This window comes from Dipodomys merriami, unplaced genomic scaffold (genome assembly GCF_024711535.1).
Source record: "Dipodomys merriami isolate MVZ:Mamm:240054 unplaced genomic scaffold, mDipMer1.0.p SCAF_29, whole genome shotgun sequence".
Classification (NCBI taxonomy): domain Eukaryota; kingdom Metazoa; phylum Chordata; class Mammalia; order Rodentia; family Heteromyidae; genus Dipodomys; species Dipodomys merriami.
The window spans coordinates 18626452-18654325 of NW_027204381.1; the positions used below are offsets into that span (position 1 = coordinate 18626452).

Below are 27874 nucleotides of genomic sequence, written 5' to 3' on the forward strand. Positions count from 1 at the left end.
CAGCTGCACAAAAACTTTTGTATACTTAATTTAGTTTCTGCTATAAAATTCAATGATCCTTATTTTTCTCACTTGGTATTTCCTAGAATAGCTAGAACAAAGAAGACAGATAAGGCTGCGTGTGGTAGCACATAAGTTCTGCCAGGAACCGTTCTAAGCTTTTGTTGTAAGCTTGGGTTTATTAACCTGAGGTGGTAGTACTATCTATATTTCACAGAAGAAAAGCACAGAAAACCTGAGCAGCTTGCCAACACAGCTAATACACGACATAAATGAGAGTTCATTTTAAGCAGTACAAACTCCAAAGCCCACTCTCCAAAACTACGCAATGATGCTTCCCAAACATAACTTAATTTCCATAGTGTCCACTTGTACCTCACAATGTTTACACCAGTTGAAATTCTGAGTTTTCCATTTTTATGAGAGTTTGGTCTTGCTGAACTTAGGCGGAAACTCAAGTGTTTTAATTTGCATTTAGTGAAATACTAGTGAGACAATACACTTACTAGATTATCTGGATTTTTCTTCTGAGAAATCATGTTAGTCTATTTCCGTTATCTTTTCTTCCTGATTTAGTTCTACACTCATTCCCTTACTTATGGGATCCCTAGTTATGTTTTCTTCTAATGCATTATCCATTTTTAACAATGGGCTGCTTTGATGAATAGAAAATCCTTCATTATGGGAACTGAGGATGTAGCTCAAGAAGTAAAACACCTGCCTAGCTAGCACAAAACCCAAAGTTCAAATCCCAGTACTACCACCAACAAGAGAAAAGTCTTTCATTATGAAATAATCAAGCCAGCAATTTTTTTTAGGTTGTGCTTTGGGTATTATTCAAAAAATAATCTGAAAAAACACATTTATGTCAGGCACCCATGGCTCAAGCCTGTAATCATAGTTATTCAGGAGAGGCTGAGATTTGAGGATCGTGGTTCAAAGCTAGCCAAGTTAGGAAAGTACATTAAGATTTATCTCTAAATACCAAAAAAAAAAAAAAAGCTGGAAGTGGAGCTGTGGCTCAAGTGGTAATATTAACTAGCTTTGAGAAAAAAAGCTCAGGTACAGTTGCTAGTCCCTGAGTTCAAGGCCCAGAACTAGCCAAAAAACAAACAACAACAACAACAAAAAAAAAACGAACATTTTTATCTTAACAAAAACATTCATCATTTTTTCATTTTATTGTTACTATTTGCTGTTGCTAGGGATCAAACCTAGAACCTCCACTGGCCCAATATCTAACTACTTTCACTCAGCTGTATCTTATTTAGGCTTTTAAATAACTTCTGAGAGGTTTTGTTTTACATGGTAAGAGGGAAGGATCCAAGTTTATTTTATTTTATTTTGGTCAATTATAGGGCTTAAACTCAGGGCCTGGGCACTTTTCCCAAGCCTCTTTGTGCTTAAGGCCAGCACTCTACTACTTGAGCCACAGCAGAGGTTTTTCTGAGTGGTTAATTGGAGATAAGGGTCTCACGGCAACTTTTCTGCCTCCTGAGTAGCTAGGATTACAGGTGGGATGCACCAGCACCCAGCTCTAGGTCTCCTTTTGTCCTTATATAAAATAAGCCAGTTTTCTGAGCACCACTAACCTTATTCTTACTACACTATTTTTATCACATTATGTTTCCAACATTCCTGAGTCAAGTCTAGTACTAATTCTTATTTTCTCGAAAAAAAAAAACAAAAAAATATCTAACCTAAGGAAGCTTTTACACATTGCTTGCTAGATCAATGAAAAATCCAAGACCCCCCAGGGGTTCAATATTAGCTAGCATTCTTCCCCTAACAAAATACCCAGTTAGGAAATGCTTTTAAAAAAATAAATATGTTTATTTGAAAGTGGGAAAGAAAAGAACCTAGCCAAGAACAAACCCTGGTATGTAGAAATCACTGATTCCTATGAAAGCCACCCATAGACAATGCTGGAGCACCCAAAAGGTCAGGTCTGTAACATTCTTCTGTGTCAAACTTGTACTCAGCAAGTCACTGGTCTGTGTGGGCCCTAATTATGAGCATAGACAGCTGCTTAGGCTGGATGTCTGGCTGTCCCATGCCACTACCACAACCCACAACACCAACACAGACTCAGAGAATTACATGTCCTCAACACTCCACTTGTACGCAAGTTCCTCCACTGCCTTCTTACTGGCAAGCCTGGCAAAGCGCTTCTGTTCAAAACCATTGGATCTGTAATCAAAAGAGACATATTAATCAGCCAGAACCTCGAACTGGATATTTATTTTAACAGAGAGGTAACAATTTGCAATATAATGAATGTGAAGAAAAGGCAGTTATGTGAAGATATATTCTATTGCACATGCAATAGAATCAAAAAGCGAACACATAATTTATCCTCCTCTAACCCTTCAAACCCTCCTACTCTGATAGTTACTTCAAACTCTTGCCACCCTCCAAAAAAGGCCAACTTACTCCCAGCCAACATCCACATCTTATAACTTTTCCATTCATTAATAAACATTAATTATCATTAGATATTAGAAAACAGGCATTGTAGCAGGCATTGCACAAAAATGAATGTGACAAAGCATCCATCTTCATGAACTCACAGACTCAAGAAGGAAATAGACATCTAAACAATCATTAAAATAAAAAGCACTGGGCTAGGGTTGTAGCTCAGTGCTACCACCTGCCTAGAACATACAAGGCCGTAGAATTCAATCCCCATAAGTGTAAAATAAACAAATTGCATAAACCATGATAGGAATATTCATGATGTATGTATCACAGAAACAGAATGAGGGCTTATTCAGCTTAGAGAGCAAGTCAGGCTCTATGAGAGCAGACACTCGTAGGTAAATAGATGACGTGGAAGGGTTCTGAAGACATTACTCCTAAAACAATGAATAGAATTAAAGTTCAAGTACTATACTTTAAAGATACAACATATGGAAGACTTCAGACCACAAGCCATCATTCATCTTTAAACTTCAGAAGTGACTAATACACAAAACAAAGGGTATCCTATTCTGGACCACACCAATTATTTGTGCAGAACTTTTTTATTATTACTTTTGGTGCTAGTCCTAGGGCTTTAACTCAAGGCCTGGGCGCTGTCCCTAAACCTTTGTGTTCAAAGCTAGTATTCTACCACTTTGAGCCACAGCACCATTTACAGCTTTGGAGGAGCTAATTGAAGATAAAAGTCTCACAGACTTCCTTGCTTGGGCTGGCTTTGAACCTTGATCCTCAGATCCCAGCCACCTGTGTAATTAGGATATCAGGTGTGAACCACTGATGCCTAGCCTTGTACAGAACTTTTTTTAAAGCCAATCTTGGGGCTTGAACTCAGAGCCTGGGCACTGTCTCTGAGCTGCTTTTGCTCAAGGCTAGCACTCTACCACTTGAGCCACAGCCAATTCTGGCTTTTTCTGTTTATTAGTACTAAGGAATCAAACCCAGGGCTTCATGCATGCTAGGCAAGCAGTCTACCACTAAGCTACATTCCCAGCCCTATACAGAACTTTTAAAAGTATTTTGAGAAGAAAATAGGAGGAATGTTCCAAACGTGAATAGTATGTGTGGACCTCAGAAATAGAATCAAGCAAATATTTCATCTTATGATTACAGCAAAGAAAGTGAATGTAGAGTGATTTAAGAATGGTAGAGAAATAGAATTACCTATCCACTCCATCCCAGCGATATCCAGGCCAGATACTGAATCTGTTGGGAGGAGGGGCTGGGCCACTGTAGCGAGGCCTTTCTAAGGAAAGAATGAAAAATGAAGTTAGCTATTTGTGCAAAATTAATTCAGTTGAATGGCAATGGAGAAAAAAATAATTCTATGTAGAAATTCCTATTGAGTTGATTCTAAACTCCCTGAGTTACAAGTGGCCAGGGCGAGAGTGACTCATGCCTGTACTCTAGCTCAGATATGAGGGTCACAGTTCAAAGCCAGTCCCGGCAGGAGAGTCTGTGAGACTTTCTTCAATTAACCACCAAAATGCAGGAAGTGAAGCTGTGACTCAAGTGGTAGTGTCAGTGTTAGCTAAGAGCTAAGGGACAGCACCCAGGCCCTGAGTTCAAGAACCAGTACCAACACAAAATAAAAATATAAAAGATACAATTGTGTGAGGTAGCCTGCTCTGCACAAAAATATAGGTGACCTAATAAGGTCACCTTTAGCTCAAATAATTTCCAGATCTCTTACCTTTTTTATTCTTATTCTCCTTGGCTTTACTCTTCTTGATAAAGTTGGCCATGGGGTCCCCCTCTCTTTCTTGTTCTCGTAGCATCCGATCCAGATCTTCATCATCAATATAGCGGGCCAGAGGTTTTTGCATCTCCTTTATTGCATCCTCCACATTTTGTTGCTGTTGGCGGCTCTGGGCAAGACTAGACAAACAGAGAAGCATGTTTGACATTTCTACTACTACACTAACATGTACCACACTGTTCCCCTGGCAGAACTTCCTCTTCGTAGTAGCCTAAGCCAAATGGTAAATTCCCACGATATAAACTGGGAGTAGAAAATATGCTGTATGAAGGAAATTCAGTTCATACCAGATAACAGCACTAAAAAAGAGCAGAGAAAAAACATGCTCCAGTCCCTACAGATTTGTTTTCTCTTTCTGTGGTGCCCTTACCCTTTTCCCCACTGGGCATACAGTTCATCTTGTTCTGAGTCTTTTTCTGCTTTTCTCCTTTGCTTTAACCGTGCCAGTTTCAAGTTCTTCTTACGACCAAACTTGTCTCGAAATACAGGTTCAGCAAACTGAAATTCAGCTGAAAAGAAAAATAATTGTTTGTTTTTATTTTTTTTTTTGGGGGGGGGGTCCGGCGTGGGGCCTGAACTCTGGGCCTGGGCACTGTCCCTCAGCTCTTCAGCTCAAGGCTAGCACTCCACCACTTGAGCCACAGAGCCACTTCTGGCTTTTTTCTTTTTGCTTATGTGGTGCTGAGGAATCAAACCCAGGGCCTCATGCATGCAAGGCAAGCACTCTACCACTGAGCCACCTGCCCGGCCCAGTTTGTTTGTTTGTTTGTTTGGTCAGTTGTGGGACTTGAACCCTGGGCTTGGGCACTATCCCTCAGCTCTTTAGCTCAAGGCTAGTGCTCTACCACTTGAGCCACAGTGCCACTTCTGGCTCTTTCTGTTTATGTGATACTGAGGAATCAAACCCAATGCTTAATACATGCTAGGCAAGCACTCTTCTGCTAAGCCACATTCCCAACCCCCCAAAATACTTTTTAAGAGCTAGATATCAAAATCAGAAATAACATTCCAGTGGATGAATCAACTGTTGGGGGTGTTGATGCATAAGAATTTTTGTAGCCATAGATCAAGTAGCTCCTATCAACATCTAAGTATACACTGAGAAAGGGATTGAGAACTGACACTATTCAAGGAACAGAGAACCACTTTATCCATTAAAACTAGAGCTAGCAGCCGGGCGCTGGTGGCTCACGCCTGTAATCCTAGCTACTCAGGAGGCTGAGATCTGAGGATCGCGGTTCAAAGCCAGCCCGGGCAGGAGAGACCGTGAGACTCCTATCTCCAATAAACCACCAGAAAACCGGAAGTGGCGCTGTAGCTCAAGTGGTAGAGCGCTCGCCTTGAGCTGAAGAGCTGAGAGACAGCGCTCAGGCCCAGAGTTCAAGCCGACAAAAAAAAAAAAAAAAAAACCTAGAGCTAGCTGGCGCCAGTGACTCATGTCCATAATCCTAGCTATTCAGGAGGATGCGATCTTTGGATTGCAATTTGGAGCCAAGAGGGCAGACAACTCCAAGGGATTCTGATCTCCAATTACCCAGTAAAAAGCCAGAGGTGGGAATGTGGCTCAAGTAGTAGAGTGCTAGCCTTAAACAAAAACATCAAGCAAGAGCTTGAAGCCATGAGTTCAAGTCCCAGTACACACACACGCACACACACACACACACACACACACACACACACACACACACACACACACACACACACACACACACACACACACACACACACACACACACACACACACACACACACACACACACACACACACACACACACACACACACACACACCCCCAGCACAGAACTAAAGCTGGGTGCAGTATACATAAGAGGCATAAGCAGGACTGTGGTCTGTGACCAGCCAGACAAATACACAAAATTCTATCTGAAAATAACTAAAGTAAAATAAGACCTGGGGACATGGCTCAAGTGGTAGAGGACCTGCCTAGCGAGTGAAAAGCCCTGAGTTCAAATCCCAGTACTGCCAAAAAACATTCAAAATAAAAACAGTTGTAACAGTAAATAAGAGTCTAAATTATCAGGTATAGCAGACTATAGTAAAAGAAGAAAAATAAAGAGGAAGAGAAAGAAGTAATGCTGGTGTTGGTACAGGAGGAGGAGGAGGTACATCAGCCTAAATCACCTCTTTTGTATTTTTACCTTCAAATGCCATGGTTCTTTGGTCCTGTTTCTGGAGTTCTTGCTGCTCTTGCTGAATGCCACTTAACACCAACCCAGTTTTAGCCCCAGAATACATGTGTGTAGCCTGTTGCAATGAAAAACAGAGCATCCACCATCAATTAGGTGATTTAGAGGTTCAGGAGTCTACATAGTTAGCTTCACTTTTTTTATTTTTGGTCTGTCGTGGGGCTTGAACTCTGGGCTTGGGCGCTGTCCTTGCACTCTTCAGTTCAAGGCAAGCGCTCTACCACTTAAGCCACTGCGCCACTTCCAGTTTCCTAGTGGTTTATTGGAGATAAGAGTCTCATGGACTTTCCTGCCTGGGCTGGTTTTGAACCTGGATCCTCAGATCTCAGCCTCCTGAGTAGCTAGGATTACAGGCTTGAGCCACCAGCACCTGGCTTAGCTTCACTTTTATCTAGAGGTCAGAAATAACCAAAACCACTAGCTTTACATCCTGATTATTGACCACATGACTCACAACATAGAAAAGAAGGAATTTAAGCTGGGCGCTGGTGGCTCACGCCTGTAATCCTAGCTACTCAGGAGGCTGAGATCTGAGGATCGCAGTTCAAAGCCAGCCCGGGCAGGAGAGACCGTGAGACTCCTATCTCCAATAAACCACCAGAAAACCGGAAGTGGCGCTGTAGCTCAAGTGGTAGAGCGCTCGCTTTGAGCTGAAGAGCTGAGGGATAGCGCCCAGGCCCAGAGTTCAAGCCCCACAACCAACAAAAAAAAAAAAAAAAAAAGAAGGAATTTAATTTCACAAAAAATGTAACAGTGCCATCAAACCATTAATATATCAAAGAAAAGGTAAGGATCTGTATGCCCTACTTTTCAGTATGTAAGCCATATTCATGATGGCTCACTCTCAAGTCACCTAATCATAAACTGGCATCAAGCTCTGAGTCCTCTAACAAAGATCTAATGAATGAAATATTCCATTTAAAGTACAAATCCAAGCAAACCTATGGTTCTCAAATTTCGAATATAAAATAAAAATAACTACAGAAGATATGAACAAGGAGAACTTGTTAATGACTTCTGCCTTCAGAGAGTTCCAGAGAGTTCCTTTTTATTCAGCTTTACCCCCAACTTGATTCTCTGGGACATACATAAAGCTAAAAATAGGGATGAATCCTGTGAAGAAAGATAATGGCCTAACATATGTGAGGTCCTAGTTCAATTCCAAGAAAAGGGAAAAGAGAGGAAGAAAGGGAGAGGGAGAAAATAAATATGGCCCTGCCTATAAAGGTAGGATACTTGAACCTTCTTTCCAGTAGGCTGACTCCTTCGAGGTGGAGACAGATCAGAATCAGAAGATTTGGTCTTCTGTTTCCTCCTTGGTGGTGAGAGGTCAGAATCAGAGTTTTGGTGTCTTGGTCTGTTCCGTGGAGGTGACAGATCTGAATCCGAATCCTGATGAGCTGGCTTTTGTTTATGCCGTGGAGGAGAAAGATCTGAATCAGAGGCTTTCTGGAAATCACCTAAGTAGGAAGAAGAATCTGATGTGTGACTCTAGATGAGGACTTACATGAAATATTCTATGGCTGGAAGAAGAGTCTAGAAATTAAAGAATACATTAAAGAATATTAGGATTGGGAATTTAGCTAAGTGGCAGAGTACTTGTCTAGCATTTACAAAATTCAGGCTTTAATTTCCAACAGCCCCAACAAAGAAAAAAAAAAAAAAGGAAAAAAGTTCTCTTTAAAGCACCTTTAAAAAATAACCTATCACTCTAGGGTACAATATTTACTTCTCTTGTGAAGAACCATTACTAAACAAAAATACTGAGGACAAGAAAATAAAATCAGAGACCATTTTTAAAAACCAGTGGCTCAGTGGTAGAGTGCTTGCCTCAAATGCATGAGGCCCTGGGTTCGATTCCTCAGCACCACATAAGCAGAAAAAGCCAGAAGTGGCACTGTTGCTCAAGTGATAGGGTGCTAGCCTTGAGTTGGAAGAGCTGAAGGAAAGCACCCAGGCCCAGAGTTCAGGCCCCATGACCGACAAAAACAAAAACAAAAACAAAAGCATATGAGTTTCTATTCCCAAGTGACTAGTAACTAATGACTGTCAGTGAGATTAATATGGAAGATCTCAAAACACTCATCTATGCTACAGCTAAAAATCCCCAACTGCACAACAGAATGGGAAAAACTTGGACTCAGCCCTCTATGGTGTAACAAAACATATCCCAGATGCTTCATAGACTACAAAGTATTTTTTAATTTAAAAATAAAAATACTGCCCGGTGACGGTGGCTCACACCTATCATGCTAGCTACTCTGAGAATCACAGTTCAAAGCCAGCCCAGGCAGAAAAGTACCTATGAGACTCTTTTTGTTTGTCAGTCATGTGGCTTGAACTCATCGCCTGGGCACTGTCCCTGAGTACTTTTGATCAAGGCTAGTGCTCTACCACTTTGAACCACAGCATCACTTCCAGTTTTCTGGTATTAATTAGAGATAAGAATATCACAGACTTTCCTGTCCAGGCTGGCTTTGAACCATGATCCTTAGATCTCATACTCCTGAGTAGGTATGATTACAGGCCACCAGCGCCCAGCTCCATGAGCCTGATGCTTATAAACCTAGCTACTCGGGAGGCTGAGAGCTGAGGATCATGGTTCAAAGCCAGCTAAGGCAGGAAAGTCCATGAGACTCATCTCCAATTAACTACCAAAACTTAGAAGTGGAACTGTGGCTCAAGTGGTAGAGCTAGCTTTAAGCCTTGATGCCCAGGCCCAGAATTCAAGCCCCACAACTAGCACATGCACACGCACGCACGCACGCGCACACACACACACACACACACACGCACTCTCTCTCTCTCTCTCTGAATAAAATTATTTAAAAAATAAAAATACTATCTAGGAAGAAGATAGAGTTTAAAAAAAAAATCACTGCATAAGCCTAAATTCTAGATAAAAGCATCACAATTCACCTTCCAAAAGACAATCTGCAGTGAGTATCAACAGTTTTGGACACATCTGTACTTTCTGACCTAATCAATGTCTTAGCTTTCTAGGAAACCCATCTAAAAGTAATTAATCTACAGAAGTAGATGAGGGAAAAGTCCAAAACAAGGCCAAGTTTATGTTCAATCTTTGCTAAATAATTATAATAGCATAAACTTAGAAATAATCAAAAGCAAATATTAGGAGGTAATTAAATTTATGGACTGTAACACCATTAGTAATTATATTGACATATAACTTTCTGCAGACCTGAGGAAATGTTAAATGAAGACAGCAGGCAAGATTACTTACAAAACTTGCATGTTCTGCCTAAGTAGGCTTAGCCATACCAAAAAATCTTGCCTTTCCTCGCTACCACTGTAACTTTCTAAGTCTTCTAAACTCAGCTTCCTGTTTTTCAAAATTTTTCCAAAGAAATTCGTATCTAAAAAGATTCAAAAGCAAGCTCCCAGCATTAAATCTCTCACATGGACAGTCATGTACTTACCTTTAGAATCAATCTGCTTCTTATCTCCGAAGTGGGATTTTGCTTGTTTTTTTCGAGGAGGAGAAAGGTCCTGGTCATGCACATATTTTCTGTTCTTGGAATGTGAGGAATCAGAGGGTTCTGGCTCCTTCCAGTGTGGAGAAGTCCTGCTAGAGGTGCTTTTTGGAACCTTACTACTTTGGGTTCTAGATAGTGAATGAGCGACTTTAGATGCCAAATCAGGGGAGTCATGAGGGGTCCTCCTGAGATGCCGTGGATCTGAGGAGTCAAGAGTCCTCCTAGATTGAGATGCATCATGGGAATTGTGGGCCCTTCTGGGGGAAGGGATACCTGAGGAGCCATGATGGCTTCTCCTAGGAGATACACCTGAAGAATTATGATGAGACTTCCTGGGGAGCAAAGCATCTGATGAGTCATGGTGGACCCTCCTGGAAGATGTGACTGAGTCATGATGGGCCCTTCTTGGGGGTGATGGATCCGGGCTGTCGTGACGGACCCTTCTTGGGGGTGATGGATCCGGGCTGTCGTGACGGACCCTTCTTGGGGGTGATGGATCCGGGCTGTCGTGACAGACCCTCCTAGGAGGGGAGGGATCCGGGGTGTCGTGACGGACCCTCCTAGGAGGGGAGGGATCCGGGCTGTCTTGATGGACCCTCCTAGGCGGGGAGGGATCCGGGGTGTCGTGACGGCCCCTCCTAGGAGGGGAGGGATCCGGGGTGTCGTGACGGCCCCTCCTAGGCGGGGATGGATCCGGGGTGTCGTGATGGCCCCTTCTAGGCGGGGATGGATCCGGGGTGTCATGACGGACCCTTCTAGGCGGGGATGGATCCGGGGTGTCGTGACGGCCCCTTCTAGGCGGGGAGGGATCTGGGGTGTCATGACGGAAATGTCCATGTGACGGTAGGTCTTCACTGTGGCCTAACACAAAAGCAAATAATCAGATTCCAATAAATGTTCTGTCTACTCTCCCCCAGTTACAAAAGACGCCCCAGCAATAAACTTCTCAGAGATATTCAGGAAGTGCAAACGGTCTACATGGTTCTTGTGTAGCTGCAGCAAGCCAGCCCTCTAGATATCTTGAGAATAATTCCACTTGTCTACCAAGTCATCAATTTGCAAAGCATTTTAATTGAATTTTTGGTGCAATATTCTGTAATACCATAACAGACATCCTCGTCTTACAGACATGAAGACAAAGGCTCTGAGGAACCAACTGATCACAGCCACTAAGATAAAGTGACAGCTGGGCGCCAGTGGCTCACGCCTGTAATCCTAGCTACTTAGGAGGCTGAGATCTGAGGATTGCGGTTCAAAGACAGCCTGGGCAGGAAAGTCCGTGAAATTCTTATCTCCAATAAACCACCAGAAAACCGGAAGTGGCACTGTAGCCCAAGTGGTAGAGCACTAGCCTTGAGCTGAAGAGCTGAGGAATAGTGCTCAGGCCCAGAGTTCAAGCCCCACAACCGACCAAAAAAAAAAAAAAAAAGATAAAGTGACAGGCAAGAGCCCATCTTCTTACTTTCAATCTACTTTCTAAAATCTAGATTATAAAGGGCTCCTACTAAGTGGCTCCTGCTGGTATTTATCCTACATAACATAATTTATACTCATTCTTCTTTCAAAAACAAAAGCTGACTGAATACCAAAATGAAACACTGTTGAATATTTAGTCCATGTCTTTATGGCCCTTGTGTGAGGGGCTGAAAAAAACTGACCACTTACCAACATGTTATACAGATTACTCAATCCTCATGACAAGCCTAAGATATATTGTTATTCCCATTTTATATACTCAAAAAAACTAAATTTGCAAAACCACATTGCTGATATGTGATACAGAGGTAAACATTTATATCCAGGTTTGTTTGAGTCCAACATCCATGCACAATCTTTAAAAAATATGTAGCTGAGGAAACAATATGTAGCTTGAGACCTAATAGAATAAAAAATATTTTTAGCAATCAGGACATATTTAAATTCTAGTTCCTCCTCTCCATCAAGTTCTTATATTTATTGAGTTCCTGGGGAACTCAAATACAAATAAAAGCTGAATGGGGCCTAGCTGGTGGCTTTCACCTGTAATCTTATCTACACAGAACTGTGAGAGCTCAGGATTGAGAGTTAACTTATTAGCCTAGGGATAGGTCTGGAGTGAGCAAGCAGCACAGAATGCAATAGAAAAATGTCGATATTTAAGAGAACAGAGAAATTCGCTCACCAAAGGACAAAAACATTGGTCCTTGAGAGGATAGAAATAGCCAAGGCATCCAAACTGCTCTCTATAGACTCCTTCCAGGTCCTAATGCTATTCAAAGTGCTCTCCTATCCTAGAGCAGAGGAATGGGTGCTAAAAGGCTCCAAATAAGTCACATTCTGTCTTCACAGCCCTAATACCAAAGCATGGTCTCTAACTTCCCATATCTTGCTACTTGTACTGAGTTCTTTTTCCCACTGTATCTTTCAGGATTCATGACACACATCATTCTTCATATAATCTATGCATTCCTCTAGAAGAAAAATGTACAAGGGAAAAAGACCCATCTTGTAAGTGGGAAATTTAGATTTATCTATTTTTGGAATTCACCTCCCAGAAGCTTCCATTTAGCGCTGGAACGAAAGGCCTCCATCTGCTTTACCTCTTCTGGACGTTCATCAACAAATTCAGCCACCTGTGGGAGTAAGGACACTCTGCTGAGGACAACACAGAATCCAGCCAAGAAAGTTGTGTCAAGAACCTGAAAGCATGACCATTCCCATCTCTAACATGAATGGTGCCCACACATCCATACAGGAGTGGTCATGGAAAAGTACACAGTGATCCTCGGTTAATTTTGCTCCATAAATATCTCATGTCACACTTCTGGCTTCATTGCAGATTTGTTTGTTGGCTATTCAATTTCCCTTCAAAGGTTAATTTCTTTCATTACAAACTTTTCATTAACTTTCCAGGTATACAACTGCCACTTGTGAGCCAAAATCGAAATTCTTTTCACAGTCTTACATTTATATTCAGAGTTAAATCAGGCTGTTTCCTTCTCCTTCCTAATAGTCAAGGACTTTAGGTCCTATAAAACCCTTCTTACCATGCAGGCAGTCATAATGACAGAGGTGTTTTGGTGGTGGGAGTTTGAACTCAAGACTTCACACCTCCTAGATAGAGCACTCTACCACCTGAGCCACATCTCTAGCTCTATTATGCTTTAGTTATTTTGAAGGACGGTCTCAAGGTTTTGCCCAGGGTCAGCCTTGACTGTAATCCTCCTGCTTATGCCTCTCAAATAACAGATTACAGGTATAAAAACCATGCCCAGTTTATTTGACATAGTCTCAGTTTTTACCCAGAACCTCAATCTCCCTAACTTCTATTTCTTCAGTAGCAGAGATTACAAGAGTGAGCCAATATGCCCAGCCTTGACAGGTCTTGAATCGAAACCAAAGGAAGTCATTCAGGTATACACAAAATCGTAGAACCTTCAAAGGTAAAACCTCATTTCACATCTTTCAAACTCCCAAACAAATTAGAATCTTTTCTGTATTATCCCTTACAACTAAAAACCTCTGTCAGGGAGCTCAGTGACAGAGAGCTCGTTATCTCACAAAACCCCATTGCATTTTCAACAGTGTTAGAAAGCTTTTAGTTCTATTGGACCCATATCTCCTCTCTTATTACTTCTTTCTCCCCACCCTAACTCAGATCTCTTCCCATGTGACAGCTAACATAAAGAATGGCTGGCATAATGAATTCTAGTTGCAGAGTAACTGTGGACAAGGTACCTTGTTTTGCATCTGTATTTTCCTGCTCCACCCTCAAAATATTTCTGCAGAGAAAGACACTTGGGTACTGACCAAGCTAGCAAGTTAGCAAGCTAGTGCTTCTGTGTGTGCACCTTTTTCCCCACAAGACTGAGAAGCCTGCATCATTTCAAAGTCCTAACAAACGGATTTTACAAAAGATACGTACCACAGGCAAATCTCCATCATCATCCTCATCCTCCTTGTCTGACTTAGTGGTAGAAATAGCCGTCCAGCTCACATCATCATCCACAATTCGCATTCTATATGGCAACAATAAAAGATCAAAAAGATCCTAGATAGAAGTCTAAGAACTTACCTGTTTTAAAAATAAAGTTCAAAATCCTTCACAGTTCAGATTCTGTTTATATAAACAACTTTATCCCATGCCACTGCTAGCTTAGTTCACCTTATTGCCGGTAATCTTTTGATGCCTAGAATGAGTGAAATTCCTTACCAAGTCAGTTTTCACAGTTCCTTCCCTCTATCAGGCCTACTCCTCTCATTCTTTTTTTCCTTGTTTTTTGGGGTTTTTTTTGTCGGTCATGGGGCTTGAACTCTGGGCCTGGGCACTGTCCATGAGCTCTTCTGCTCAAGGCAAAAGCTCCACCACTTGAGTCACAGCGCTATTTCCATTTTTCTGGTGGTTAATTGGAGATGAGTATCACAGACTTTTTCTGCCTGGGCTGTCTTTGAACCTCGATCCTCAGATCTCAGCCTCCCGAGATAATTACAGGCATGAGCCACTGGCGTCCAACTTCTTCTCATTCTTTACCAGGAACTTCTTACTCATTTTCCTGGTCCTAGCACAAATATAACTTCCCTGGATCTAAATGTCTCTACTATATACTCTTGGATTATCTTCATTGTATTTTTATGAAAGAATTTAATCAATTACCAGTATAGTTAGCTATATAAAGCCTCTATTTCCACTAAACTATATGCTCTAATGGACTGATTAGTTGACTATTGGTTTTGAGACAAAGTCTCACTATGTAGCCCAGGGTGGCCTTGTACTTAAAATCTCTTTGCCTCCCAAGTGCTGGGATCACTGGAGTATACCATCATCCCTGGCCATTTTTGCCCTCATTTTGAGACACAGTCATTATGTAGTCCAGGATGGTCCCAAACTCTTGATTCTTTTGCCTCAACCTCCCAAGTGCTGGGATTATAAATGAGCATTGCCACATCATACTGACTAAAATATTCTTATTCACAGAGGTTTCCTCAACAATGTTCAGTAAACGGCATAGAAAGAAAGTATTTACTCCATACCCATGCGTTCTTGGATCTGAAAACTCAACTTACCACAGATTCTAAACATTCGGGGGAAAAAACCGCACATGTACTAAGCAGTTACCGATTTTCTTTTGGTCACAAGTCTCTAATAATACAGTAAAACCCACCATGACACAACACCTACACTGAGCTAGGTGTTAAAAGCAATCTGGAGATAATTAGGTTTTTAACATATCTGTGGATAACCACCTACAGGTAATTTAGGATAATTTAAAATTTATACGAATACCATGCCACTTAGTATAAGGAGAGTACCTGTGGATCTGAGAAAACAGTGCCTGCTGTCCAAAAATACTGAAGGACAGCTGTATTCAATAAATGCTACACAGATGAACTGTAACGTGAAGATATCTGAGAGGCCACTATACAACATCTATTCAATCATTTAATATAAGTTATGTTTGGGAAATTCAGAAATTCAGACTCAGAAGTTAAAAAAAAAATTACTTCATGGGGGCTGTTTCCGGAGGCTGCCCAGAAACAAGCACAAGGTTCAGAAATGTATTTCCTCCATAGTTCCGGAAGCTAGAAGCTGAAATCAAGCCCCAAATTAAGGTGCCCATAAGGCCATGTCTGCTAAGAAGCCTTCTGAGGAAGAGCTTTCCCTGGCCCAGCCAGATCATGACTTGTGGCAGCATAAACCCAGTCCAATCTTAGCCTCCACCTCCACACGACTATCTTCCTCCCTGTGTCCAAACTTTCCTCTCAAACGGGCACCAGTCGCCCAATGTGGCAGTCACTCTAATGGGAGTGCAGCCTCACCTTTAACTGTGTGTAAAACTCCTACTTTCAATCCTGCCACGCTGAGGTTCACATGGAGGAACTTGGGGGGGGGGGGGGATGTTACTCAAAGCCACTGGGCCATTGCCTCGGAAGCTCAAGATGAATTTATACACAGTTTTTAGGAAGGTGGGGGGCGCATGCCACCGCGCGGTGGGTCTTTGGGGTGGGGCGGGCCCCTGGGATTTGGGGACTCCACAGGCCGACTCCGGAGACTTCTGAAGGAGTTCCGCCCTTCTCGGGGTGGAGGGGGGGTGGGGGCACAGCATCCCACCCCTGGGGGAGAAGGCGAGACTCCGAGGCGGGAAAAGCCCGGGCGTGCACACGGGGGCGCCGCTCCGAGGAACGACGCGGAGGGCCGGCGGGTCGGGCCCGCAGAGCCCCGGGGCCGGGGCCGGGGCCGGGGCCGGGGCCGGGGCCGGGGCCGGGGCCGGGGCCGGGGCCGGGGCCGGGCCGGGCCGGGGCCGGGGCCGGGGCCGGGCCGGGCCGGGCCGGCGGTTGGCGGCCCAGGGAGGCGTAGCCCCGGGAGAGGGGGCGGCGGGCGCCGCAGGCCCCGCCCCGCCAGAGCCGACTCACCCCTTGCTGCCGGACCCGCCAGGTTTCGGACGCTTTTTTCGCCGTTTGCGACAGGACTCGGAGGCTCCGTCGACGCCAGCGTCCGGCCCGGACAAGTAACGCTTCAGATACTCGGCCTTGGAGAGCGGCGGAGCTGCCGCCATGGCAGCGGCGGCGGAGCGGAGACGGCTCAGCGCAGGGGACAAACTTCCAGAACGCGAAACGAAGGCGGCCGGGTAAGACGCGCGGACGTTCGGGGGCGGGGCCGGAAGCGGAAGAGGCGGTGCGCGCGGGCTCCAGGAGGAGGAAGTCACTGGTACAGCGCGGCGCGCGCGCCTCGGGAGCGCTGGGGACGTTCCGGGAATGGCGCGGCTGTTTCTTTGTATCCTCACAAAACAAGCACTCACTGACCCGGGCCAATCCCGCTTCCGCGACTTGGGAGCCAGGGTAGAGGACCGACGGCGCCAGGTCTGCAGTGCACCTGTTTGAATACCCGTCCATAGCTTCCTAGCTGTGCAAACCCGGGTAGTTTAACCGGACAACGGGAGTCACAGTGGTACAAAGACCCGTGTTTGGGAGGACTGAGATAATATCGCCCCGCTAGGCGACTAGAACCGTGTCTGACAGAGTTCTCAGTACATTTTACTTTCATTGGAATAGGCATTTCTCAGTGCTCGGCAGTTAGCTGGTGAGACTCATGTCTCAACCTTCACATGCAGGGCAATGCTAGGATCAGCTAAGTGTGTATCCTGTGTCCAGGGCTGACTTCGCTTCTCCCTCCACTTGCATCTAATAAATACGGCAACACTGACTTGAACTCAGAAATCAGAGCTCAGATTTCAGGGCTTGATTGGCCTGGGTTTGAAGCCTGCCACATGGACGTTTTCCATTCTGGGTATTAACTAACAATTCTAAGGTTGTTTCCTTATCTGTAAAGTGGGTAAAACTTTAGAGCTACTTTCTCCCAGAAAGGACTCAAAGTATAAGCACAAGACAGGCACTCACACTTGTAATCCTCGATACTCAGGAGTTTTGAGATCAAGGGCAGTAGTTCAAAGCCAGCCTGGGCAGTAAAGTTCCTAAGACTTGTTAGCCACCAAAAAGCCAGAGATGGAGCTGTGGTTTAAATGCTAGAGTGCCAAGTCTTGAACAGAAAAAGCTAAGAGGGTTCAAGCCCCGGTACCCTCACAAAAAAATATACTTTTAAGATTTTTATGGTGTTTCTACAAAAGCAAATATAAAGGCCAGATGATCACCAACCACAGTGTGCCCTACTTAAGTGGGCAAGCAAGCATGTGGTGAAGGAATGAGCAGAAGACCAGCTCTCTCCAGTGACCATGGTCACGCCGGAGAAAACTGTTTTACAACTAATCCAATTTAGAAGGTTAGGTTTATTTTGGGGTGGCACTGGGGGAATTAAACTTGAACTTGAGAGGCTGAATTCCAACATGATATCCAAAAAGACAACAAATACAGAGGCCAGTGTTGTTTGAAAGTCATCATCTTAATAACTTCCTCACCTGTACCAACCCCACACAAACCCAGAAGACCTTTCTGTTGAAAGCCAGTACTTTACACATGCCAAAAACTAACTCCACAATGCAGCTGTGTCTTTCACCTTTGCCAACTTCAGAGGTCCAACCTTAAGAGGACAGACATTGGGTAGAGGACAAAAAAGGGAAAAAGGCTGACCAGGGTGGAGGGAGTAGAGTGATGGTGATGATCACATTGATCATGGTTCATTTCTGGGTGTCTTCCAAGGCCAGTTCAAAACTTCCAAAATAAGGTCAAGTGGCAGCAGGCTTAAATTTGCATCACGAACTATTAGGAAGTATGCCCCATCTGTGGCATCCTAAGTATCTTGGCATCTTCCCCATCAAGGGGGGTGCTGGGAGAGGACACACCCAGCTTTAGTCCAACAGTATCAAACAGCCCTGCAGTCAGTATAAACAGTACCCACTGGGGCTGTTCCCTGAGCCTGCCACTGCTACCGCGGTGGGGCCTGGTCAGCTTCATAGCCTTCTGTCTTCATGTCATTGAGCCCTAGCTCCTCATTCTGGTCAAAGGTGCGCTTGTACTGCTCCATCTTCATCTCTGGATCATCTTCAGGTGCATACAGGTTCTGCAAGATCAAGGCAGACCATCATTGCCTGTGCCATTCTGCCACTCGCCCCTCCCAAAGACAGCTGCTGGCGGTCTTTCCACTTTCCTAAGACCTTAATGAGTATTGCCTTCCTAAGAGCCTCCCCCCCATAGCCAGGCTGAACTAGTGGACTGCAACCAAACCCAGGTGGGCCAGGAGTGGGACACTCAACCCCAGGCAGGTCTTCCCCCTTTTTTTTTTTAACTTTTTTTTGTGGGGGCTGGGAAGGTGGCTCAGTGGTAGAGCGCTTGCCTTGCATGCCTGAGGCCCTGGGTTCGATTCCTCAGCACCACATAAGCAAAAAGAAAAAAGCCAGAAGTGGTACTGTGGCTCAAGTGGTAGAGCGCTAGCCTTGAGCTGAAGAGCTGAGGGACAGCGCCCAGGCCCAGAGTTCAGGCCCCACGACCAGACCCAAAAATAAATAAATAAATATAAATATAAAAAATAAATAAAAATAAAAAACCTTTTTGTGTGTGCAGGTCTTAGGGCTTGAACTCAGGGCCTGGCCACTGTCCCTGAACTTTTGTGCTCAAGGCTAGTGCTCTACCACTTGAACCACAGCTCCACTTCCAGATTTTTTGGTGCTTAATTGGAGGAGATATGAATTTTCCTGCCTGGACTGGCTTCGAACGACGATCCTAAGATCTCAGCCTCCTGAGTAGCTAGGATTACAGGAATGAGTCTCTGGTGCCCAGCTTCTGTTTTCCCCGCCTTTGGTGGTACTAGGATTCAAACTCAAGGCCTTGCACAGTAGGTTAAACTCTTTAATACTGAACTACATCACCAGATGCTTAATCATTTTATGTTTGAACCTCTTATGGAAAGGATAGCAAGTCAGATGTAGAAGGAAAGTGGAAGGGAAAAGTACAGTAACCGTCTGAATCACAAAGAACTTCCAGATTGTCTCCCCCAGCTTAAAGCCTCCTTGTTTTCCTATCTTGTCCTCTGGACAGGTCACCATTTCTCCTCAATCCACAGATATGCAGAATGAAACTGGGGTTAAAGGCAGACTAAAAGAGAAAGGAGTCTGGAAGTATCCTCTTTTTCTTTCTTTACACATCTTTAAATTCCTCCCATCTTCCCCCTTTGCCCTTCTCTTCTAACTCTTGCCGCAGGATCCCTGGGAAAGGGCAGTACATTTAGAATCAAGTCTTTCTGTTTGTGGAAATGTGATACAACTCAAGGGAGATGAGAGAACACATTTACAGGAAGCATCCAGGAAGGTCTGTTGTACCTGCAAGTAACTGTTTCCTGCTGGATCATTCATAATAAAGTGGGCCTTCACCTTACCCTGGATGATCTGCAGAGAAAAGGGCGCAGTAAATACAGTTTACATCACTGCCAGGCACAAGGATCACAAGTACCAACTGACCAGCATCCTTCTCACCTGGTCCAGCTTCTGGCTAAACTCCTGTAGTTTATCCGACTGACCAGGATTGCAACTGTCACCCAGGGTGAAAGGGTTCTTGGTCACCTGTAATAAAAGATTATCTAAATTGCCAGAATACTTATGTTTATAAGAAGGCCTGACTATAACCAGCTGGGGAGTGGCAGTGGGTGTCCAATCAGAGAAGCCTCGTCTAGTCATCCTATACAGTCCTGCTACTGCAGGAAGCTACTGCTGGGAGCCTAGAGAATCAATCAGTATGCCAAGAAAGCAATGTGAAACCAAATCTACTAAAGTCTTCTAATAATTTGAAGAAAGGTAAGCTGCGAGTGGTGATGCACACCTATAATGCTAGCACTTAGGAGGCAGAAGCAACAAACTCCTGAATTGGAGTTCCAGACCAGTGTGAGCTACAGTATGAAACCCTGTCTTAAAACACAAACAAGGGGCTAGCTCCAGGACTCCTAATAGACACCATATCCTCGTGGATCCTTTAAAAGCATCTCTTGATTACTTATGGTACCTAATATAAATGCTATATAAACAGTTGTCCTGTTATATCAATCATGGAAAACAATAGAAGAAAAAAAGCCTGTACTTGTTCAGTACAGACACAATTCCCCCTATACACTCAACCCTACCCCTCGTATTTTTTTTTCTGGGGGGAAGGTGATACTGGGGGGGGGGCTGAACCTCAAGGCCTCATATTTTTTTCTTGTTGCTTGTGGGGCTTGAACTCTTGAACCACACAGCCACTTCTGGTTTTCTGGTGGTTTATTGGAGGTAACAGTCTCACAGACTTTCCTCCCCAGGCTGGCCTGGCTTTAAACTGCGATCCTCAGATCTCGGCTTCCTAAGTAACTAGGATTACAGGCATGAGCACCGGCACCCAACTTCAGGGCCTCATTTTTTGCTAGACAGGCACCTGAGCCATGCCTCCAGCCATTTTTCCACTGGTTATATTCAAGGTAAAGTCTTATTTACACTCAAGGTCTTCCTACATATGCTTCCCCACATTGCTAGCAATGACAGGGACACACCACTGCACCAGCCTTCAGGTATTTTCAATCTGTAGTTGGATAAAACTGCCAAATATATGGGTGAAGTCAACTAAAACATGTACATTAAAACGTTTTTACTTTTTTTTTTTTTGGGGGGGGTCCAGTCGTGGGGCCTGAACTCTGGGCCTGGGCGCTGAGCACTCTACCACTTGAGCCACAGCACCGCTTCGTGCCTTTTTTTTTTCTGCTTATGTGGTGCTGAGGAATCAAACCCAGGGCCTCATGTATGCAAGGCAAGTGCTCTACCACTGAACCACCTTCCCAGCCCACATTAAAACGTTTAACATATTAAAAGACCCTCACCACATCAAAGATCACAAAGTACCTACACTGACCCAAAGATGGTCTTATAAATTTCCATTCAAAATCTCCCATAAACATCTCTTCATAATATAAGATGGTACATCTCTCAAATCAGCTTTCTAAGGCAAAGACTCTCCCAGTTACAAGCATCAACATTATTTTTCTTGGGGGTAGGGAGTTTTTGAAACTAGGTCTCACCAGGTAACCCAAACCATCCTGGAATTTATAACCCCCGCTTGCCTTTGCCTCCTAGGGCTGAGATTTCAGGAGTGTACCACCATGTGTAACAGAACTAGGAAGCTTGAGGTTTTTCCAGCCCCCCCCCCCTTTTTTCTGTCGGTTGTGTGGCTTGAACTCTGGGCTTGGGTGCTGTCCCTCCGCTCTTCAGCTCAAGGCTAGCACTCTACCACTTGAGCCACAGCACCACTTCCGGTTTTCCAGTGGTTTACTGGAGATAAGAGTTTCTCAGACTTTCTTGCCCGGGCTGGCTTTGAACCCTGATCCTCAGATCTCAGCCTCCTGAGTAGCTAGGATTACAGGCATGAGCCACCAGCGTCTGGCTCCAGCCCCTTTTTTGTGACAAGTAGCTATCCATGAACTCTGGTACTCACCAGTTCCCGGATGTCTTTCAGGAGTCCCTCCAAAGTGGTAAACTTGCCCCCAAGAACTGCCATTCCTAGTTCAAATTCCAGCTCCGGGATTTCCACACTACATGTCTCAGACTATAAGACAAAGTCAAATTAAGACTTTAATCAGGAGATGGGGCAGAATTCAATAGAAGAACATCAACCTAGCACTCAAGAAGTCTGAGTTCAATCCCCAGAGGGTAAAAACTAAACAAATTTAAGTCAGATGCAAAGAAAGCCAACCAGAGGCCTCCTACCAAATTAACACCACTAGTGAGAACTTGAGGACAAACTCAAAATCCCAGTTTTCTCTTGAATTCCCAGTTAAAGCTAGAGCCTCTACTGCCCAACAAAATGAAACATAATAAAACAAGCTGAGTCTGAGTCCCACACTGTCAGGTGTCCTGCCCTGAGAGGTCAGAGAAGAGGAGCAGTACAGACACTGGACAGCGTTGTTCAGAAAGAACTTGGGGCTCACCTTCTGAATCTATAATCCCAATCAAACCTCCAACTAAGGACACAAATCACGTCCCCAAATCTTATCTTTAAAATGTCACTTCTCTCAGAAGACAGCCATTCTCCTGGCAGCACATTACCTTAAGGAGGTCTCTTGTCATGTCTGAGGGATCTGTGATACGGAGGGTGATCCTGGTGCCCAGGGGCTCCACTGCCCCACCAGACTTCACCTGCAGAGACAGCAGTCAGGAGCAGCAGCAGAGAGACCTCAAGCCTCACCTGTGCCAAGGAGACCTCAGACTTCTGTAGGCTTGGAACTGCAAGCTGGCCAACCAATAGCTACAGTGACAGAGCCTTTCAAACCAATAGCAGCAGCTGGGACCCAATCACAAACACCAACAGTGGTAAGAGCAAAGTGCTAACCCTAGCAGCATGCTAAAGCTTAACCCAAACTGCCAAGAAACCCTGGGCTGACCATTTCAAAAAGATGACTTGGGGGGCTGGGAAGGTGGCTCAGTGGTAGAGCGCTTGCCTTGAATGCCTGAGGTCCTGGGTTCGATTCCTCAGCACCACATAAGCAAGAAGAAAAAAGCCGGAAGTGGCACTGTGGCTCAAGTGGTAGAGTGCTAGCCTTAAGCTGAAGAGCTGAGGGGCAGCTCCCAGACCCAGAGTTCAGGCCCCACGACCGGACCAAAAAAAAAAAAAGATGACTTGGGGATTAAAAGAGACTTTTATGATTCACTTCAGTCCTTCTGCCCAATGCATCTGATGTACGGACCCCTTCATTATATACTGACTTGGGGATTAAAAGAGACTTTTATGATTCACTTCAGTCCTTCTGCCCAATGCATCTGATGTACGGACCCCTTCATTATATACTGGTTTAGGAATTTAATCAGGGACTGGGAATGTAGTTCAGTGGTAACAGGCATAAAGCCTTGGGTTCAATGCCTAAGTCCAATCTGCCTCCCTGAAAAGTAGGTCAGGGCTGTCTCCCTTACAGCCAACCTATGGCCTGTCTAGCCTTCCTTCTCTAGACTAATTCTCAGGTCCCTCAAGGACACTCTTTACACTAAGCCTAAGTCAAGACCCAACCTGCAGTATTCTCCACCCCACCCGGGAGCATTCACATCTCTTAGGAAGGAGGGTGCTGAGGTTATCCCAAAGCCAGTCTTCCTCCCCAGTAATGGAGCCCGCTCACCTCATTGGTCCGATGCCCACAGTTCTCGCAGTTAGTGGCCATGATGATAACCTCCTTAAAGTGGGGGATTTCTGAAGACTGAGTCAAGGAAATTGACTTTCAAGAGAACAAGACCACCCGCGAGGAAAAAGCAAAGCCAAACTCCACACAAACATATGCTAGTCCCAAGATTTCCAGAAGCATATTACAAGGCAGGCTCAAGTCCTCCAAGAGAGGACACACTCCCTCACCGTGACCGTGTGAAGGAAAAGATGCTTCAGGCCACACACAGATGCCTCCAGATCCTGGCCTGGTTATTTCCTTTGAACCCAACAGTCAAGGTACATGGTGTAATCAAAGGCAACATCCTCCTCATCACTGTTGATAAAGCACACACTTCCTTGAAGGGATCTTCCAAGCCTAGTTTAATCTCCATGTCTGTCTTGATGACAAAAGATACGCACTAATTTCATATTGGTCTGAGCTGGAGCATTGCATTCTGGGCAGTTTGTATTGAACTGGAGCACCTAGGACACAATATGAGGACACTAGATAAGCCTTCTTAAGCAGGATAGTCGCATTCCAACAGTCACAGTTGGAATGATAGTGGTACCCTACAGAGATGGTGCTGGCTAGAAACAGACCCTGAACAGCAACAGCCTCACAGTCAACACCTCTGTTCCTTCCTTAACAGGAGCCATAGTGACTTACTTCATTTCGGAGGTCTTCCTCTTCAGGCTTCTCTTCTGGTGCTTCTGCCTACAAGAGCAGAGGTACAAATCAAAGCAGGTAGACTCAGCTCTCCCTTCTCCTGCTCTGGAGCAAGAGAAAATGCCTTCCTCCACTCATGGGTTAGACAGACAGTAAAACCTCAGCCAAGGGAAGACCAGGGCTGAAGGCAGAGTTACAGCCACCACCATCCTTCCTGGGAAGTCACGCTAAGTCCTGAACTAAATGAGAGGAAATGAACAAAACAGGATTCTCAGGAGGAAGCAGCAAGAAAACAAGTTCCCACTGATTCTAAGCAATCCCCAGTACAAGATGTTTCCAGAGCATTCTCCTGGCTCAAGAGTCACTTACTTGGAGCCCCAGCATCTCTGCCTGTTGAAGTGTCCGGTTGTAGTGCGTGACCACCAAATCATCATCTTTCCTGGGAGCATGTGGGTTTTCTACAAAGCTGTTCCCTGATGGATCATCAATGATCTGACAGATGAGTGAAGAGTAATTAAAAAAAAAAAATCATATACATCCCACTACCTACTATGAGCACACAGTGGAAAATTCCCAGATAGTCTTTTTTTTTGGGGGGGGGTGGTGAGGGGGTGGTCAGTCAAAGGGTTTGAACGGTTTGAACTCTTGGCCTGGGCACTGCCCTCAACTCCTCAGCTCAAGGCTCTACTACTTGAGCCACAGCATCACTTCTGGTTTTCTGAGTGGCTTATTGGAGGTAAGAGTCTCACTGACTTTTCCTGCCCAAGCTGGCTTTGAACCACGATCCTCAGATCTCAGCCTCCTCCTGAGTAGCTAGAATTACAGGAGTGAGCCACCGGCGCCCAGCCCCAGATAGTCTCAATGATCTCTCCCAACCTCCCTTGAATTGAAGGCAACTATAGTCCCTCGGTACTTACCAGAGTGAAAGGTGAAGCCACTTGCTTTAGCTCCTTCAATTTGACAATGAACTCGTCAATTCTTTCAGCTATGGCATCTTCATTTTCCTGTCATGAACAGGGACAGCCCTGTGATATACCTCATGCCCCAATCTCATGTTCATCTCATGTTCATTCCAACAGGAAGTCCATACCGATTTTAGTGTGAATGGGAACAGTGTGACTCAAACTTTACCATGAGATGTGATGAATCTGAACTTTATAGGTAGTACCAGGGAGCCTCATTTCTCAGTCCACCACTTTGCCCAGGCATTCATGCCAGAATAGGGATATAACAGTAAGTAAATCAAAACCTTCTGACGGGGTTCCCTAGCCAGCCAGGGAGATAGATAACTAAAATGCATCTTTATCACTCATATAATAAATATATGGTTCAGTGTAAATACCCAGGAAGCAAAGGTAACCCAAGATCAGAAATAATGTTACATTGGCTGAGACGAGGCTTGAATATACATTGAGGGAGGGATTCAGAAAGGAAGCCAAAGCAACACCACAGGCTTTTCCAAAAAGTGCCCCAACTCAGACACATAGAAGCAATGATTCCTTAAGCCATTGTAAGTAGACATGCCCAGCTTACTTTTCGCGTGGGCTGGTCCTGTTCCAGGCCAGAGATAGCACGGCTGATCAATCCTTCCACAGTGGTCAGAGCTTGTGAAAAAAAAATAAGAGAAATGAGTTTTAGCTCTTCTATCAAAAGCCTATATAATCCTGGGTAAGACAAATGTTCTCTCTGGGCTTTGATGTTCTCATCTATAAAAGGAAGAGGTCAAGCATTAGGTTCCATTCATCTCTGACAACTGAAGGGAAAATTCTAAAATAAGCACATCATGACCTTACCATTAAACTCTATGCAAGCTATTTTGCCTAAACTCTGCATTGATGTTCAGCCAATAAAAATTACAATGATAGCCAGGTGACTGATGACTGGTAGCCTATAATCAATCCTAACTACTCAAGAGGCTGGGATCTAAGGGTCAGCTAGCCAAGACCAAAAAATCCAAAAAAACTCAGGTCTAACCAACCAACAAAAAGCTGGAATTAAAGGTGTGGCTCAAGTGGTAGCGTAACAGCCCTGAGGAAAAAAGTGAAAATGAGAGAGGCCCTGAGTTCAAGCCCTACTCAAAGACAGAAAGAAAAAAATCACCATGATTTCATGGCCAAAAACCATAGGAAATACACTAAGCCTGGCACGAGGACTTCTGCAAGAAAATGAGTAAGATCTCACTTTTACACACACACACACACACACACACACACACACACATGCACGCACACATGCAGCACACGTGCCCCACACAGCCCAAATACCCAGATCTCAAACTCACCTCCCTTCTGGCTGAAAGCTGGAATTTCAAAATCCAGCTCAGGGATCCGGGTAGTGGCAGAGTCTGTCTTCACCACTTCTCTGTTCATGTCCTGGGCAAAAAGGACAACTCTGAATCCAGAGGTCAGAAGTACAGTTTCTCCTCCCCAAATAACCACAACGGTCTCCGTCAGACCCCACTCCTGTTCAGAAAGGTCCCAACCATTCACTAGTACAGATGGCTGAGCCACCCTGCCCGAATGGTGGGCACATATAGGACCTCTGATGGGAATCTGCTTTGTTTTCACAACTCCATGTTAGTCCCACCCTCCCCTGGGGAACCCTCCTCATTCTCAGGAAAACTTCCCCCCTGACTTTATCTGAGAGTGCAGGACCGTCAGGATCAGAAGGATACCCCTATATAAAACCCTAAATAGGACAGGCCAAACACATTCCAAAGCAGATCTCACCCTTGAATGTATAAAAACCTTAAACCCACTCACTTCCCTGCTGGCTTCTCCGACCCTGTTCTGTGTTACCTGGAGTCCCGCTGCAGCAATAATTAAAGCCTGTTCCGATCTGTTGATATGTCTCTTCCTTTCTTCCCCCTGATCTTGCCCCAACAACAGCCCAACAACTCCTGCTGACTTCAAACTCAACAAAATTCACAAAACACTTTCACAAATCCTGACTCCCTTGAGCGCCTGACAAGCACCAATACCATTTCCGAGGCTAGTTTTCGGACAGTGGATCTGAGGTCTGATGGCCTGGGCCAGTCCTCCCTCTCTCCCTCCTTCTCTCCCTCTCCCTCTCCCTCTCCTTGCTTCCCCCCCCCCCCCACCCCTCGGATCAGAGCCGGGACCTTCTCCTGGGACGCTCTCACCTCCTGGCCCCTAACGGTCAAGGTGTAGCACACTCCCTGGTCCTGGATGCGGCCCGCCGACTGGATCTCCGTGTTGCTCCAGCCACAGTGCTCGCAGGAAAAGGAGCTCACGATGATTTCTCTGAAGAAGGGGATCTTGGTGAGCAGGAGGCGCGTCGTGCCCTGGGGGAGCAGTCAGTGAGACGCCGTCCTCCGCCCCCCGCCGGCCCGCCTCGGGTCCCGGCGGGGCCCGGCGACCCCGCTCCCGCCCGCGCCGCCCCGGCGGCCGCCCGGCCTCACGTTGCGGTAACAGTTCATGCACAGCGACTCGATCTCGGTGGGCTGCTGCTCCTCATCCTCGGCGCTGAGGGGCCGGAACAGGTGCCCAGCGGTCGACGGCCCGGCCGGGGCAGGAGGAGGCACGGCAGCAGGCCCCGGGGGGCCCGGCTCCACCGCCCCGCCGGCCGCCATGGCCCCACGCGCAGCTCCGACCTCCGCTTCCGGCTTCCGCTGGCTCTCTGGCCCGACCTCTTCCGCCGCCCTGACGGGCCCACTTCCGCCAGCCACTGTCCCCGC

At 45.3% G+C, this 27874-nt stretch overlaps 3 protein-coding genes across 7 annotated transcripts in view; 1 reads left to right on the top strand and 2 right to left on the bottom strand.

The window, feature by feature from the left end:
• Nucleotides 1–12727, top strand: part of LOC138838956 (uncharacterized) — a 25188-nt gene extending 12461 nt beyond the window's left edge. For 4 of the 5 annotated variants that reach the window (XM_070038525.1, XM_070038524.1, XM_070038528.1 and 1 more), the window contains one exon: nt 12349–12727. The gene's annotated coding sequence lies outside the window, so the exon portion shown is untranslated. Of the gene's footprint in view, nt 1–11068; nt 11109–12348 lie in introns of those variants that run through there. The other variant, XM_070038527.1, reaches the window with a different exon arrangement.
• Nucleotides 1816–16531, bottom strand: Bud13 (BUD13 homolog). Its single transcript, XM_070038523.1, has 10 exons — nt 16332–16531; nt 13846–13939; nt 12469–12553; nt 9885–10802; nt 7687–7904; nt 6397–6502; nt 4608–4746; nt 4172–4356; nt 3643–3724; nt 1816–2190 (listed from the first exon to the last, which is right to left on the bottom strand). Exons 1-10 carry the CDS (start codon nt 16472–16474, stop codon nt 2097–2099), a joined length of 2064 nt encoding a protein of 687 aa, XP_069894624.1. The 5' UTR covers nt 16475–16531; the 3' UTR covers nt 1816–2096.
• Nucleotides 16532–17795: 1264 nt separating this feature from the next.
• Zpr1 (ZPR1 zinc finger) lies at nt 17796–27821 on the bottom strand. The gene is made up of 14 exons (XM_070038529.1): nt 27599–27821; nt 27320–27481; nt 26459–26549; nt 25711–25781; nt 25095–25181; nt 24547–24669; nt 24178–24225; nt 23927–23993; nt 23488–23558; nt 22427–22516; nt 21816–21926; nt 19841–19927; nt 19688–19753; nt 17796–18432 (listed from the first exon to the last, which is right to left on the bottom strand). The coding sequence occupies exons 1-14, from the start codon at nt 27767–27769 to the stop codon at nt 18298–18300; spliced, it is 1380 nt and encodes a 459-aa protein (XP_069894630.1). The 5' UTR covers nt 27770–27821; the 3' UTR covers nt 17796–18297.
• Nucleotides 27822–27874: the final 53 nt, after the last annotated feature.

What these genes read in the sequence shown, in the direction of transcription:
- Bud13 (XM_070038523.1), bottom strand. Translation starts at nt 16,474, where the DNA reads ATGGCGGCAGCTCCGCCGCTCTCCAAGGCCGAGTATCTGAAGCGTTAC. An exon ending in ATGATGGAGATTTGCCTGTG is followed by an intron (nt 12,554 to 13,845) that starts GTACGTATCTTT and finishes TTACTCCCACAG; the next exon opens with GTGGCTGAATTTGTTGATGA. An exon ending in GTCAGCCTACTGGAAAGAAG is followed by an intron (nt 6,503 to 7,686) that starts GTTCAAGTATCC and finishes TCATTGCAACAG; the next exon opens with GCTACACACATGTATTCTGG.
- Zpr1 (XM_070038529.1), bottom strand. Translation starts at nt 27,769, where the DNA reads ATGGCGGCCGGCGGGGCGGTGGAGCCGGGCCCCCCGGGGCCTGCTGCC. An exon ending in GCATGAACTGTTACCGCAAC is followed by an intron (nt 27,482 to 27,598) that starts GTGAGGCCGGGC and finishes CTGCTCCCCCAG; the next exon opens with GGCACGACGCGCCTCCTGCT. An exon ending in TGAAAGACATCCGGGAACTG is followed by an intron (nt 19,928 to 21,815) that starts GTGAGTACCAGA and finishes CTTTTATTACAG; the next exon opens with GTGACCAAGAACCCTTTCAC.